Source organism: Equus quagga, chromosome 18 (assembly GCF_021613505.1).
Source record: "Equus quagga isolate Etosha38 chromosome 18, UCLA_HA_Equagga_1.0, whole genome shotgun sequence".
In the NCBI taxonomy this organism is placed as follows: Eukaryota; Metazoa; Chordata; class Mammalia; order Perissodactyla; family Equidae; genus Equus; species Equus quagga.
The window spans coordinates 45,256,475-45,273,260 of record NC_060284.1 but is presented as its reverse complement, the minus strand read 5'-3'; the positions used below and the strand labels follow the sequence as shown (position 1 = coordinate 45,273,260).

General features: G+C 39.1%; 1 protein-coding gene across 1 annotated transcript; it reads left to right on the top strand.

Moving 5' to 3' along the window:
* Positions 1 to 217: 217 nt before the first annotated feature.
* BCAS2 (BCAS2 pre-mRNA processing factor) lies at positions 218 to 14,646 on the top strand. Its single transcript, XM_046645312.1, has 7 exons — positions 218 to 376; positions 485 to 577; positions 3,341 to 3,411; positions 8,341 to 8,502; positions 12,213 to 12,263; positions 12,893 to 12,973; positions 14,334 to 14,646. The coding sequence occupies exons 1-7, from the start codon at positions 284 to 286 to the stop codon at positions 14,458 to 14,460; spliced, it is 678 nt and encodes a 225-aa protein (XP_046501268.1). The 5' UTR covers positions 218 to 283; the 3' UTR covers positions 14,461 to 14,646.
* Positions 14,647 to 16,786: the final 2,140 nt, after the last annotated feature.

The window sequence follows — 16,786 nt, the reverse complement described above, 5'->3', positions numbered from 1 at the left end:
CCTCTCCCAACTGCTGCCAGTCGGAGGGAAAAAGGTGAACAAGCGGGGACGAGAAATTGAGACGTTCCGCAGACATGAGAAAACCAAGACGTGACGTCACGTCCGACCAAAACAAAATGGCTGGGCAATTCCTAGCGCCTGGGCGAGCGTGCCTTCATCATTAGCAACTGAGCATGTGCCAAAGCCAATGCGCAGGCGTCGTGGCTTACGTCAGTGGTGGGCGCAGGCGTAATTCACTGGGCCAGAGTTTGCGCAGACTCAAAAAACCCATGCGAACCTGAGAATGGCGGGCACGGGTCTGGTGGCCGGAGAGGTGGTGGTGGACGCGCTGCCGTATTTTGACCAAGGTTATGAAGCGCCTGGGGTGCGGGAAGCGGTGAGTTCGCGGTGCCTGTGTTGCTGCCTCAGCGCTCGCTCGCCCTTAGTGCTGGAAGAGGCCCCTTACAATTTGCTGGCTCTACCCTGGCCCTGTTCTCGTTCTTAGGCTGCGGCGCTGGTGGAGGAGGAAACTCGCAGATACCGACCTACTAAGAACTACCTGAGCTACCTGACAGCCCCGGATTATTCTGCTTTTGAAGTAAGTGTGATGTCTTGAGCCCAGCATATGCACCAGGATCCTGTGAATCTTTATTTTGGATTGAGCGCCTTAGCCACGTATAAGTGAATTTTGAATTCCAGCTTTAACTATTGCTTCCTTAGCTATTCCTTGCCCTGTTGTATAGATATTACCAGTCCATTGAAAACAGCTAGGTAGATAGCCTCCGCTGGGGTTCTTACTCCGACGCCTAAAGGAGGACTTTCCGGGGCTCTGTGAACTGCCTAACAATGCAAAAATTAATCTGTACGTTTTCCCGAGATAGGTTCCTTGCGTCAGTTCTCAAAGGGATCCTTTATACTCTAAGGTCCATTCTAAAACAGGTGATCTAGGGTGTTTTAATGTGTACGTCTGATTACCTAAGCTTCTGAGAACCACTGGAGGGCGGAGGTTGTATCTAAGCCTACGTATTTACCGGATGTATGTGAATGACTGGCGAGACAAACCATACCTAAGTAATACACCATTTAAATATGTAGCCCAGAAGTGTACCCAAGAGACTATTCGGGGTCTAGTCAAGTAACTTAAGCGTAAGGTATCTGGATTAATGAATGCTCTTAAGCATTTCAGTACCTACGTGTTTGGGCTTTTCCCCCATTGTAGGTGACCATTTATTTATGAAAGAATTCTGTTATTAAAACGCAGTATTTATATTGAAGTAACATGAAAAAAATGTTGGTTAAATTGTAAGTAGGAGAGAGATGTTCCTATGATATGATATTTTCCCGTGCTTTTTCTAAGTGTTGTTACCCAGATGTAGATGTTAGCACAGTAAGAACTGAGCACAGTAATGCTTCCTTATTAGATTGATTTCTGAAAGTGTCAGATAACTGCATTCAGTCACAGACTTAAATATTTTAACCAGTTTGGGCATTTTTAGCTCTTTTAAATACAACATATGCTTCCTATCTTTATAATTAGTATACTGAAGTTACTAATTTTTTTTTTATAATAGAAGTTAATAGTGTACTGGGCTCACTATCTCAGTCCTAAAAACAGCCCTGTGAACTATATATGTTTGTCCCAGTTTTTTAAAGGGGAAACTAGCTTAGAGAGGCTAACTAATTTGCTTAAGACCTCTGTTCAAACAGCCTTTGAAACTGTTCTTCCATTAATTCATTTAACAACTATTTATGAAGGGCTCTTCTATGCCAGATATTGGGCAAGGTCCATATTCATGGAGTTTATATTCTAGAGTGTGGAGACAGACAAATAAATCACAGAATATCCGCTTATTAGTAAAGCTATACAGAGAATTAAAGTAGTGATGTGATTTGGAGTGACTGGGTGATTGTTTAGATAGGATGGTTGAGGAAGGCTCTGAGATGAGACTGCTCCATGGGCAGGGGTCTTTTTTGTCTTCTTCACTACTGTATCTTCATCACTTAGAACAGTGGCTGGCACACAGTAGGCACCTAAATATTTATCAGTTGAATATACGAAGAGCTTCTAAGGCAGTTTTATTTAATGAATGCTTACTGTGTGCCAGACATACCTAGAGCTCTTTTCATGACTTAGCTCTAGCAGTGTTGTCTCAGTCTTCGAAGAGAGTTAAGTTGAAATTCCAGATCTGTCACTTAGTGGCCATGTGCGTTAGGTAAGGGCTCCTGTGTTACATGGCTCAAGACTGCTTGTAGTGCATTTTTATAGTTTTTTATCTAATTGTTAGTTGTTACTCCTTGTCTTGTCTCTGTGCATAGCCTTCTAGCTAGAAGGCCCTGGTTTTCTGCAGGAAACTAGATTATCACCTGTTCTTAGAGCTACTTGTAACTCAGCCATAGTCCAAAAAAGGCTTTCTCCAATAAGAGATGGTTGCTGTAAAACTTTTAAACAAAGAATGTGGGCTTCTGGAAGGCCTTTTTTGCTTACTCTTTAGTCTAATTGTTAAGATAGCTGAAGCCCTTGAAAAATTGAAATTATGTGGGATAACTAAGATATTGCTGTAAATGAATATTTCACTTGAGCAGTTGTTTATAGTCAGGAGGGGAAATCTGCGGAACCCAATGGAATAAGATATTGACCAAAACATTGGACCTAAAGAAGTTAAGTTACACCACATTTTTTTGAAAATAGTAAAATTGTTAGAGCAGCTAGCAGAACCAGTTCCTTTTGCCCCTTCCCCCCTTCTCAATTCTTTGCAATGAATAAAATGTGAAAATAGCAGCCATGACCAGAAAGAAAGTATAAGTTGAGGCTCATAGCCCTAAAGCTAATTATTTTAAGTTCAAGTCCTCTCTTTTCTTCCCCTACTCCCAGTGAATACTCAGATCTCTAGTTCTCAACACTGGCTTCACTTTACAATCAACTGGTGGGTTAAAAACAACAGTTAGAATCATGCCCAGTCCCCACTTCAGAATAATTAAATGGGAGTGGGGGATAGGGGTGAGATGTGGCTGGGGCTGGAATTGTTTTCAGAGCTCCCAGTTTATTCTCATTTGCAGCTGGGACTGAGAGCCACTGATCTAGGATTAATACCTTTCTCTGTGGGCCCCTTTACATGTGGGGGGTGTGTGTGTGTGTGTCTGTCTGTCTGTCTGTCTGTCTGTCTGTCTGTCTGTCTGTGTTTTCTCCAGATCCTAGAGATCATTTAACCCAGAGAGGACTTGGAGGAAGGGAAATGATTCTTTACAATGGATCGTATAAAGTATAAATAAGTAGGTTAGATTCACTACCTATTTGGTGATTGTCAATTTCAATTTGTTGATATGAGTTTGGAAATAAGTTTTTCTCTGATTCATATATCAGACCGACATAGTGAGAAATGAATTTGAAAGACTGGCTGCTCGACAACCGATTGAATTGCTCAGTATGAAACGGTAAGTCCTGTTTCTGGGTTCATCTGAGTTTAAATCATTGTTAACTTTAATTTATCAGTAAAACTGCTGTAGCCATGTCAAAATAAATGTTAAAAACAAAAAAAATTTTATCTGTTTTTGTATATTTGTTTTCTCATGTAATAGTGGTTCAAATAGTCCTGTGTTAATGTTCAAAGATATTCTTTGTGCCATTAATTAAAAATGGAACATATTTAAGGGGCCGGCCCCAAGGCCGAGTGGTTAAGTTCGCACACTCCTCTTCGGCGGCCCAGGGTTTCACCAGTTCGGATCCTGGGTGCGGACATGGCACCGCTCATCAGGCCACGATGAGGCAGCATCCCACATAGCACAACCAGAGGCACTCACAACTAGAATCTACAACTGTATACTGGGGGGCTTTGGGGAGAAGAATTAAAAAAAAAAGAAGAAGATTGGCAAGAGTTGTTAGCTCAGGTGCCAATCTTTAAAAAAAAATTTTTTTTAATGGAAAATATTTTAAGACCCAACAATAAAGGAATGGTAAATTGTAACGGAGTACATGTTTAATAGGGGGCTGGCCCCGTGGCGGAGTGGTTAAGTTCACGCGCTCTGCTTCGGCAGCCCAGAGTTTCGCTGGTTTGGATCCTTTTTGAGTTAATTTTTGTGTATGGCATGAGATAATGGTCTTTCATTCTTTTGCATGTGGCTGTCCAGTTTTCCTAACCTCATTTATTGAAGAGACTTTCCTTTCTCCATTGTATGTTCTTAGCTCCTTTGTCCAAGATTAGCTGTCCGTAGATGTGTGGTTTTATTTCTGGGCTTTCAGTTCTGTTCCGTTGATCTGTGTGCCTGTTTTTGTATCAGTACTATGCTGTTTTGATTACTATGGCTTTGTAATATATTTTGAAGTCAGGGCTTGTGATGCCTCCAGCTTTGTTCTTTTTTCTCAGGATTGCTTTAGCTATTCGCGGTCTTTTGTTGCCCTGTATGAGTTTTAGGAGTCTTTGTTCTATTTCTCTGAAGTATGTCATTGGGATTCTGATTGGGATTGTTTTGAATCTGTAGTATGGACATTTTAACTATGTTTATTGTTCCAGTCTGTGTGCATGGAATATCTTTCCATTTCTTTATGTCATCATCAGTTTCTTTCAGTAATGTCCTATAGTTTTCATTGAATAGGTCTTTCACCTCCTTGGTTAAATTTGTTCCAAGATATTTTATTCTTTTTGTTGCAGTTGTAAATGGGGTTGTGTTCTTGAGTTCTCTTCCTGTTAATTTGTTATTAGAGTATAGAAATGCAACTGATTTTTGTTAGTTGATTTTGTACCCTGCAACGTGCTGTAATTGTTGATTATTTCTAATAGTTTTCCGATGGTATGCTTTTTTGTGAGGAAGACTGGCCCTGAGCTAACATCTGTTGCCAATCTTCCTCATCTTTTTTTTCCTCCCCAAAGCCCCAGTACATAGCTGTATATCATAGTTGTAGGTCCTTCTAGTTCTTCTATGTGGGATGCCACCACAGCATGGCTTGATGGGTGGTGCGTAGATCCACACCCGGGATCTGAACTGTTGAATCCCAGGCCAGCTAAGCGGAGCATGCAAACTTAACTACTCAGCCAGGGGGCCGGCCCCAGTTCGTTATTTCTTGATGCCAGTTGCATATCGCTCAAGTTTTCATAAGAATAATTTGGAGTTTTTACAGTATCTAGTAAAAAATGTTAAAATGGAAATTAAAACTTAGTTTTTAGTAACTCAGTAATGAACTGAGATTTGTGAAGAGTGGATTTGCTGGCTATATTGGCAGTGTTTAAGGATTGGGTAGTATACAGTGAGAGAATAAGAGTGAGGTCCAAAAGAATTATTATATCCCTTCCCATTTTTTTTCTCCAGAGGAGTGTGGGTGTATGGGTGGGAGGGTGTATGGATGTAGGTGTGTCTTATAAAAGTTATAGCATAATTTTTTGTATTCTATTTTTTCCCCTTAATATATTACAAACATCTTAATGCATTAAGTATTCTTTTTTTTTTTTTTTTTTTTTTTGACGAAGATCAGCCCTGAGCTAACTGCTGCCAGTCTTCCTCTTTTTGCTGAGGAAGACTGGCTCTGAGCTAACATCCATGCCCATCTTCCTCTATTTTATACGTGGGATGCCTACCACAGCATGGCGTTTGCCCAGTGGTACCGTGTCCACACCCCGCATCTGAACCGGCAAACCCCAAGCTGCCTGAGAAGCAGAACGCGTGAATTTAACTGCTGTGCCACCGAGCTGGCCCAAGTATTCTTCAGTAATGTCATTTAATAGCCAATATAAGAATCCTTTAAGCACACTTCAGAGAGATAGTGGGTTCGTTTCAACCACTGCAATAAAGCGAATATCGCAGTAAAGCAAATCACATGACTTTTTTTGTTTCTCAGTGCATGTAAAAGTTATATTTACACTAAACTCAGTCTGTTACATGTGTAATAGCATTATGTCTAAAAAAAATTACATACCTTAATGTAAAAATATTTTATTGCTTAAAAATGCTGACCATCAACTGGAGCCTTCAGCAAGTCGTAATCTTTTTGCTGGTGGACAGTCTTGCATCTGTGTTGATGGCTGCTGACTCATCAGGGTGGTGGTGGTTGAAGGTTGGGGTGGCTGTGGCAGTTTCTTAAATAAGACAACAATGAAGTTTCCCACATGGATTGATTCTTCCTTTCATGAACGATTTCTCTGTAGCATGCAATGCTGTTTGATGGCATTTTACCCACAGTAGAACTACTTTCAAAATTGGAGTCAGTCCTCTCAGATCCTCCTGCTGCCTTATCAACTAAGTTTGTGTCATATTCTGAATCCTTTGTCGTTTCAACAATCTTCACCAGGAGTAGATTCCATCTCAAGAAACCACTTTTCTTTGCTCATCAATAAGAAGCAACTCCTCCCCCATTAAAGTTTTATCATAAAATTGCAGCAATTCAGTCATATCTTCAGGCCCCACTTCTAATTCTAGTTCTCTTGTTATTTTCACCACATCTGCAGTTACTTCCTCTACTGAAGTCTTGAACCCCCTTCAAAGTCAGCCACGAAGGCTGGAATCAACTTCTTGCAAAGCCCTGTTAATGTTGACATTTTGACCTCTTCCCATGAATCATGAATGTTCTTAATGGCATCTGGAATGGTGAATCCTTTCCAGAAGGTTTTCAATTTACTTTGTCCACATCCATCAGAGGAATCACTATCTACGGCAGCTCTATCCTTACGAAATGTATTTCTTAAATATTAAGTCTCGAAAGTTGAAATTACTCCTTGATCCATGGGCTGCAGAATGGATGTTGTGTTAGCAGGCTTGAAAAGAACGTTAATCTTGTATGTCTCCATCAGTCAGAGCTCTTGGGTGACCAGGTGCATTGTCAGCAGTAATATTTTGAAAGGAATTTTTTTTTCTGAGCAGTAGGTCTCAACAGTGGGCTTAAAATATTCAGTAAACCATGTTGTAAACAAATGTGCTGTTATCCAGGCTTTATTGTTCCATTTGTAGAGCACAGGCAGAGTAGATTAGCATAATTCTTTAGAGCCTTAGTATTTGGGGAATGGTAAATGAACATTGGCTTCAACTTAGAGTCACCGACTGCTTTAGCCCCTAATAAGAGACTCAGCCTGTCCTTTAAAGCTTTGAAGCCAAGCGTTGACATCTCCTCTCTAGCTGTTGAAGTCCTAGATGGCATCTTGCAATATAAGGCTGTTTTGTCTACATTGAAAATCTGTTGTTCAGTATCCCACCTTCATTAATTGTCTGAGCTAGATCTTCTGGATGACGTGCCGCAGCTTCTGTGTCGGCACTGGCCTCTTCACCTTACACTTTTATGTTATGGAGACAGCTTCACTCCTTAAAACTCATGAACCAACCTCCACTAGCTTCAGACTTTTCTTCTGCAGCTTCCTCACCTCTCAGCCTTTATAGAATTGGAGAGAGTTAGGACCTTGCTCTGTATTAGGCTTTGGCTTAAGGGAATGTTATGGCTGCTTTGATCTTCTATCCAGACCACTAAAACTTTCTCCATATCAGCAATAAGGCTGTTTCACTTTCTTATTTGTGTGTTCACTGGAGTAGCACTTTTAATTGCCCTTAAGAACTTGCCTTTGCGTTCGCAACTTGTCCAGGTGTTTGGCACAAGAAGCCTAGCTCTCAGCTTGTGTCAGCTTTCGACATGCCTTCCTCACTAAGCTTAATCATTTCTAGCTTTTGATTTAAAGCGAGAGATGTGTGGGTCTGCTTTTCACTTGAACACTTAGAGGCCATTGTAGGGTTATTAACTGGTCTGATTTCAATATTATTTTGTCTCAGGGAATAGGGAGGCCCAAGGAGAGGGAGAGAGACAAAGGAGTGGTTGTGCTCTGTGGAGCAGTCAGAACACACACATTGATTAAGTTCGCCGTCTTATATGGGCACAATCTGTGGCACCCTAAAACAATTACAATAGTAATATCAAAGATCACTGTTCACAGATCACCATAATGAATATAATAATAATGGGAAAGTTTGAAATATTGCCAGAATTACCAAAATGTGACACACACAGACAAGGTGAACAAACGCAGTTGGAAAAATAGCACTGATAGACCTGCTTGACACGGAATTGCCACAAACCTTCAATTTGTGAAAAACGCAGTATCTGAATCACAATAAAGCAAAGCTCAGTAAAATGAGGTATGCCTGTACCATAGCTAACTGAATCAGTTCACATTTAAGTGAACAGTTTTTTGTTACTATACGTAATGATGCTAAATCTCATTTGTAAATTGATTGTTTCTTAGGATAAATAGGTTTCCTATTATTGTAAGGTCTATGTCTTATCTTCAGTCTTCTGTAGTTTTTACAGTGTGCATAGACCTGTGAGGCGTTCTCTTGGGAGGAGGGATATAAAAGTTTGGAGGAATATGTGGTTTTATTATTGTTTAATTTCAGATATGAACTTCCAGCCCCTTCCTCGGGTCAGAAAAATGACATCACTGCATGGCAAGAATGTGTAAATAATTCTATGGCCCAGTTAGAGCATCAGGCAGTTCGAATTGAGAATCTGGAACTAATGTCACAGCATGGATGCAACGCCTGGAAAGTGTATAATGAGTAAGAAGCTTTTTTTTTGTTTTTTAACCCATCCCACCCACCGCATTGGTATTTCTTTAAAATGTGGGAAGTAGGATAGAGGGAGTGGGATAAAAATAGTATAGCTGGACTTTCAGCTGGAATCATGTCCTAGAGCTACAACCCATTTGAAAGGCCACCATTGTGAGACCCACCTCAAAGGTTTAGAGTACTCAGGGGACCTAAACCTAACTAGCATGTTTATTGTATAATACTGTAATAAAATGAGTCCTGAGGTCTGATTTACAAATCCCGACGTGGTAGAATGTGATCATTAATGTGGGGGATTGCTTATACAGTCAGTTCTCATTAGTTGCATGTTCTGTTCTATAAAGTGGCTTTGAATACTGAATTAGCAAATACTGTACTGTTAGCAAGTATTTTACCATTTCTCCTGGGAGAAATATGTATGTGTGATATGTGTGTCTGTATACATGTGTGTATATACATATATAATACGCACACATACACATCTCACATGAATTATAATCTTAAATCGTGGAAACAACTCATTCTGGCAGATACTATTTTCTTTATTTTGTAAAAGAGAAAACAAAGTTCAGAAGTGTTAAGTAACTTGCCAGAGTTGGAAATTAAACTCCATCCTTTGGTTATCTCTGTATGAGACCTGAAACAAGAAGGCAGAGCGTCTCCTTGTTCCACTCCTTCAGCTGGGAATGTGCTCATTCAGCAACTCAAATTTTTTGCTGCTCTGAGCATGTCTGCAAATGATCGCAAAACACAGCAAGTATTGATTTTGGGGTTACAAATAAATTTGAGTGAGTAGGCAAATTTATAAATATGGAATCTGCAAATGAGAGTTGACTGTAAGTAGGGAATAAACCCCAGAAACAAAGTGCCAAAACAAGCCGCTGAGCTCCTATTTCTGTTCCATATAATTAGCTTTAGCTTTATGTTTTGTTATCTGTCCAGGGTTCAATTTCCTTATTTGTAAAATTCGGTAGTTAGATGGTCTCTGTGACCCCTTTGAGCCCTAAAATCCCCCGAGTCTCTGTTAATTATTTAAGGAGAAAAGGCCATTGAACCTCATGTATGTGCATAAAACTGTTAATAGTGTGTGTTTCCTGAAATAAAGCAAAATCACCAAATGATAAATACCTTTTCTCAAATTTTCAGAATTATGTTTTAAATTTGTATGGTCGCCTAAGGATCTAGTGGGCAAAATCTAGAATCTGGGAAACAGTAGAACAAACAGTTCAGTTTCTTTTGTGAATATGTTGCAAGGGGGATAAAGGAAAAATGGGGTCAGAGCGATTAAGAAATTTAAGAGACAGATCAAGCAAAGAAAATGTCGGTATTTCACAAAGTGGAAAAATGTGTTCCTTGTCCTCAAGAAGCTTTATCTAGTTGAAGAGACAAGATATTCTATGCCGAATAACTAGTAGTCCATTTTTGGCAGCCTGGGGGCAAGTGCTGCATTGTGTGCTGTGGTCTGTAAACTACGGAGATCCAGAGAAGGGACATTCAGAATTAGGGTTATTAAAAAGGGGTGAGATTTAGATGTTTAGAGGAGAGCAGGAACATGCCAGGAATGGAGGAGAACATGGACGCAGGGGAAAAAAATAAATTGCTTTCAACTTGCCTAGAAACCTTTAATAATTCCCCATTTCCTGCAAGATAAGGTCCAGACTATTCAACATGGTATTCAAGGCAAAAGGCTATACCTCAGTTTTAGGCTTTCACTCCAGCCAGACTAGTCCTCTCTCAGATAATTATCATGTACCCTGCCTCTGGGCCTTTACTCATGTTTCACCTCCTCCTGGAATGGCATATTTTGTCCCCTGAGCATGTTTTGCCTCCTTCGGACCCAATGGATGCTTCTCCAGAGGAGGGTTACTATTTCTCATCAAAGTAAGTTTTCTTTCCTCATGAAAGAATTTGAGAGTGTCAATCATGCTGGGCAGAAACCTTTTAGTTCTAAGCAAGTCTTGGTGCAGGACTGCTAAGAAAATAGTACAGTCCTGGACCAGCCCTGGTGGCCTAGCAGTTGGGTTCAGTGCCCTCTGCTTTGGCAGCCCAGGTTCAGTCCCCAGGCGCAGACCTATACCACTTGTCTCTCGGTGGCCACGCTGTGGTGGCAGCTCACATACAAAAAGAGGAAGATTGGCAGCAGATGTTAGCTCAGGGCAAATCATCTTCAGTAAAAACAAATAAATAAATAGTACAGTCTTGTATTTTGTTAATAAGGAGAAAATTCTGTACTTAGAACTTAGGGGAAACCTTCAGGGTCAGCCCCCCATTTTACAATAAATAGCCTCAGCCCCAGTGATGTCAAATGACTCATCCAAGGACACAGCTGTTTGGGGCAGAGTGTGGACTAGAACCCAAGACTTCTGATTCCCATTATACAATGCAGTAAGTTTTAATAGAAAAATGTTCAGAATACTTAGGAGGGACCTGTATACTTAAGGGGAAGGGTGGAAGAAGGGAGAAGACAACAAATAAATTGGGCTTTCAGGAAGAGGTAATGCGAAGAAAAGCTCCCTGTTGATGGTCAGAGGTCAGGAATAGAGTACTAAGCTTGGTTAACCTCAGCATAGAGTGATTGCTGAAGTCAAGGAAAGTGAGAAGAGCTGAAGGAAAGCTTGGAGAGGCACAGCTGTGTGAAGAAGACCAAATCTAGAGAGAATTGCAGTTAGTGAAGAAATCAGTCAGTAAAGATAGGAGAAAAACCTCAGGCGAGCAGCAGGAAATTTGAGTCACAAAAGTCAGGAAATGATTTTGGATCTAGAGTGAGATCATAGTAGGGCCAGTGTGATTGAAATGTACCCTACAGGTGATTCTCTGCTGCCTTAGAGGAAATCAGTAAAGCTGTTATTTATTTTTTATATATATATTTTTAAAAGGAGGGGTCCTGCCCCGTGGCATTGTGGTTAAGTGTGGCACACTCCACTTCAGCAATCCAGGTTCGTGGGTTTGGATCCTGGCTGTGAACCTGTACCACTCGTCAGCCATGCTGTGGCAGTGGCGCAGATATAAAGTGGCGGAAGATTGGCACAGATGTTAGCTCAGGGCTCATCTTCCTCGGCAAAAAAGAAAAAGAGAGATTGAAATCAACCCTTGAATCACTTCTCTAATAATAATCACATGGTATACTCTGTGTCACTCAGCTTCCCCCCTGTGCTAGTTAGACTGACTTGGACTTGAATCTGAATCCCAACCTTCCACAATAGTTTTGTTTTCTTCTCTCTCTAGTTAGCAGTGGACAGGAAGGGGACAATAACAAGATAAATGTAGATATAGAAACATAGAGATGAAAAGGATTTAAATGAGTGTACTCATATCAGATATTTTCCATGGAAAAGAAGTGATGACAGTTTAAGAAGTGACGTAAGTACACAAAATCAGAGTATCAGTAAACTGCTTGGGCTCGAGGGTTTTAAAGACCTGAAATAGAATTCAGTTCGGACTATGTTACCTTGACCAAGTTACTGAATCTGTCTAAGCTTAGTTTCCTCACATGTGAAATAGGAATAATCACACCTACCTCCGAGAATTAAGTTAGCTAATGTTTATAGAGTGTCTAACATTGTTTTTGGCACAGAGAGCTCAATAAAATTAACTCTTTTTAGCAGAAAAACTTGACCTTGTATCAACTAGATAGTTCACTTTTACTTGGTTCTGGTAGATTTTAATGTACTTAATTTGACTTTCCTCTTTTCCTTCCTTAGAAATCTAGTTCATATGATTGAACATGCACAGAAAGAGCTCCAGAAGTTAAGGTAAATTGTATTTTCCTCTTATTTTAGAATAAAGTTTAGGTGAACCCTTGATAAATAGAGTGAGACAAAAAAGGAACCACTGTTTTATAGTCATATGAGAGTAAACACTTGCTCCACGCTTTATCCAGCATCTCTTGTTGGGTTTGCCTTACTTGAGTTGGGGAGAAATGACCTGAGGTCTGAAAACATCTCTACCAGGTCATTTGCAATTTGTAAGACTGCAGACATTGAAAAGGCACTTTTAGAAGAGGGAAAAGTTGCAGAATAATATGTATAATCTCATTTATGTGAAAAAAACTAATCTCTATATGCACGTGGTGTAGGAAAGAGTCTGGAACGACACCTCCCAAAACTAAGCCGCAGTTAGTAAGGAGAAGAAGCAGCACGTGGGAGGAGGGGCTTGCAATTTTTAATCTGTTTATGTGCGTGTTTAATTTTTCACAGTGAGCTTGTTTTATGAAATTTGTAGTTGAAAGATAATTAGAAGAATGTTAATTCCTGGAATTACTCTATGACTGCATATATCTCTTGTTCTCAGGGAATTAAAGATGTATTATATTGATTTTAGATTTTTCTGTTGATTTTAATCTTATAAAATCTAGGTGCGTTGTATAAATAATTTTTTACAGGAAACATAATCAAGATTTAAACTGGCAGCGAAAGAACATGCAGCTCACAGCTGGATCTAAATTAAGAGAAATGGAGTCAACGTGAGTTATTTACAATTCCATTGTCTTTTAAATTGTTTAGCACTTTTTAAGGTCAAGATTCAACAGTATGATTTAAACAGTATTCAAATGCCACAAGTGTCAAAGAAGGCTGTTTTCTGAATACTGCTCTTCATTGCCCTGCCTCTTTCTGACATGTGGGCTTGGAAGGCAGTAAGAGAGTTATCAGCGAAAATTGAACCGCTGCTAATTGATTCTGGTTTTAGAGCGCCCTGTTTTCAGTCCACTGTTTCTCTTCTGAATAGGATTCTGCCTATATTCCTTTTTAAAAGGAAAAAAAAAGTCTATTTTTTAACTCTTGCAGGAGGGAGATTCCATACTTTCTTGATAATTTGTGTCCCAGTTTTTTTCCCCTTTGTTTATATATTTTATTTTTAAAATGTTCTTCATGTACGCAAATAAGTTTATACAAATACCTAAATATAATCATGAATTTTTGTGTCATTTCTCTTTTCTTTTTTGCTTTGCTATTTCTCTACCTTCCCTCTCTCATCACCCATAACATTCTTCTTATTCCACCTTCCTTTCCACCTCCATGTTTCCCATGCTATCAATCTATAATGCATTTTCTCACATTTTTCTTCAAGCTCTTATCTTCTGAATATACATGTGTGTTTTCATTTGTCCTAGAGATTTTTTTGTGGAGGAAGGGGAAGGCTCCTTAAAGTCTATAGTATTTTTCTTATCAGTTGCAGAAATTTCTCCATTTTTCTTTTCTTTTTTTTTTTTTTAAAAGATTGGCACCTGAGCTAACAACTGTTGCCAATCTCCTTTCCCCCCCACCTCTGCTTTTTTCTCCCCAAATCCCCCTGGTACATAGTTGTATATTCTAGTTGTGGGTCCCTCTAGTTGTGGCATGTGGGATGCTACCTCAGCGTGGCCTGATGAGCAGTGCCATGTCAGCACCCAGGATCGGAACCGGCAAAACCCTGGGCCGCCAAAGCAGAGTGTGCAAACTTAACTGCTTGGCCACAGGGCCAGCTCCCTCCACCATTTTTCTTTAACTATTGTCTCTGCCCTATTTTCCCTCTTTTTCTATTAATTCAATTAAATAATATCTTCCATTACTCTTTCCTGTCTCTTCCACTCTTTACAATTTGCTTGGTTTTTTTGATTAAACTTTTTATTTTGAGATAATTGTAGATTCTCAAGCAATTACAAGAAATAATAGAAAGGTCCCATGTACCCTTTACTTACTTTCCCCCAATTATGCCTCAGTTTTCTTAAATGGAAAGTTAAAAGTGAAGGTTACCATTATGTCCTGGCTGAAAATGTATATAAGATAAAATCTTCTAAGAGAAATTTTACATTGAGTAATTTTTCCTTTTTTTTTTTTTTCTAGTTGGGTATCCCTCGTCAGTAAGAATTATGAGATTGAAAGGACTATTGTGCAGTTAGAAAATGAAATCTTTCAAATTAAGCAGCAACATGGAGAGGCAAACAAAGAAAATATCCGGCAAGACTTCTGAAAAGACAAATTAATTTGATGGGTAGAAGGGAAGGCAAGTTGGGCTTTCACAGAAGATCAGGCATCTGAACTATTAAGGACAACAGCATCTTAGGGAAATCATCACTGGTGAAATGTTTGGAAACCATAAAATGTGGACTGTTATGTTCTGTTCATACATTTTAGCAAAATAAAAAATTTCAACTTAGTGGTACTGTTTTTTTGCCATTAAAAAAACTTCAGGCTTTCAAAATATGTATGATTTTAGAATCATATCATATCATAGAATTAATTTTGAGGCATTTAGACCATATTTTATATCCAAGAGATTTTTATTCAAAGTTTTCGACATGTACGAGAAGTTGGAAACTTTTGGTTTATGTATTTTTCAAATAAAGAAGTAGTTCTAAACAACTTCTTTTGTGTTCTTGTTGAGGAAGATTCGCCCTGAGCTAACATTTGTGCCAGTCTCTCTCTATTTTGTACATGGGTTGACACCACGTATGGCTGACAAGTGGTGTAAGTCCATGCCCGGGATCCAAATCCACAAACCCAGCCCACTGAAGCCGAGTGCACCGAACTTAACTGCTACACCTGGGGCCAGCCCCAACAAATTCTTGATTACCAAACAAGACTGCAGAAATACAGTCACTCCATATACGTCGTCATAATCATAGGTAACAGTTGCGTAAAGCTTAATATGTGCTGAGCACTGTTCTAAGTACTTTAGGTAGATGAACTAAACTTATATGAATAAAAAAATCATTTGATCCTCACAAAAACCTTAGGAAGTAGTTACTGTTGTCCATACACATACATCTAACAGGCGCTGATTAACCTGCCACAGTTTTATCGCTTCAAAGTGTCATCCAGGTTTTGAACCCAATAGTGTAGCGCCAGAGTTGTGTTCTTACCCCTCTACTTGTAAGGAATTAAAAAATACAAAAGATTCCTACCCAAATCAGAAGATATATTTGCAACTCGTTAAAGAATAGTCTTTATACACAAAGACCTTTTACAAATTGAGAGGTGAATACTCCGCCAGAAAAAAAAATGTTTAGCATTAATAATACAAATTAAACCTAGAATTTTTTAAACCTATAATAATAATGGTCAGTGCGTTGTTTTTTTGTTTTAAAGATTTTATTTTTTTCCTTTTACTCTCCAAAGCCCCCCAGTACATAGTTGTATATTCTTAGTTGTGGCATGTGGGATGCTGCCTCAGCGTGGCTCAATGAGCGGTGCCATGTCTGCACCCAGGATACGAACCAATGAAACACTGGGCAGCCTGCAGTGGAGCTTGCAAGCTTAACCACTCAGCCACGGGGCCGGCCCTGGTCAGTGCTTTTTTTGTGTTTGTTTTTGAGATATGATTGACATGTGACATCACGGGTCAGTGCTTTTGAAGGTACATGTTTAGGAAAACAGGTTACAGAACAATTTGTGTGATGTGACCCTATTTATGATTTTTTAAAAATCGTCTTAAACACAGTCGACTACAATCTCTGATTCTTATTTGAATCCTGATTCAAACTAAACTTAGTGTTTAGTTTGTACAAGTCTTATGCCAATCTTGTCCAAATGTACGAGACAATCAGACATTTGAACACTACTTATTTGATGATATTAAGGGATTGTTAATATTTTAGATATGATAATGAATGACATGATGGCTGCGTTTGGAAAAGTCTCCCTTATCTTTAAAGGTATACAATGAAGTATTTGTGGATAAATTGACGCTGATGTTTGGGCTTTGCTTCAAAATAATGCTGAGGAACTTGAACCCAAGCAGCTTCTTCTAGAGCCTGATGATGAAATTATTCTATAAAGAAAGAAATGTGGAGAAATAAAGGATTTGTCAGGAAAAAAAAATATCGTTTTAAAATTTTGTGTATTTTGACACTCATGCCCTCTCTACACATTAAGTGTGGAGTTTCATACATGAGCTGACAAATATTTCACATTACTGTCAGGTGGAGCTGATGCCATCCAGCAGTTCAGTTTTGCCCATCTTTTGTATAACAGAATTTATAATTTATTGAATATTTTCTGTATTGCCCTTTTTTAAGTAAAAATCACTGGGAAATGGATATATGAGATATGCTGAAACTGACAAATCTTTAACCTCAGATGGAAGCTCAATGGTCTTGAGCTGTTGACTGACTGCTCAATTACAGAGGAAAATAAACTAGAGAAATGTATTAAATGCTTAGGTAACATTGTCAAAAAAGGTGATGAAGTTAAAAAGTCTTTGAAGATTTCGAATTGGCATCCAAAATGCATTCCAATGGTCTAAATCCTGGGGGAAGTTCAATAGTATGTTAACACTGTTGAGGATAATCCTTGCT

What these genes read in the sequence shown, in the direction of transcription:
- BCAS2 (XM_046645312.1), top strand. Translation starts at nt 284, where the DNA reads ATGGCGGGCACGGGTCTGGTGGCCGGAGAGGTGGTGGTGGACGCGCTG. An exon ending in GAATTGCTCAGTATGAAACG is followed by an intron (nt 3,412 to 8,340) that starts GTAAGTCCTGTT and finishes GTTTAATTTCAG; the next exon opens with ATATGAACTTCCAGCCCCTT. An exon ending in AAAGAGCTCCAGAAGTTAAG is followed by an intron (nt 12,264 to 12,892) that starts GTAAATTGTATT and finishes AATTTTTTACAG; the next exon opens with GAAACATAATCAAGATTTAA.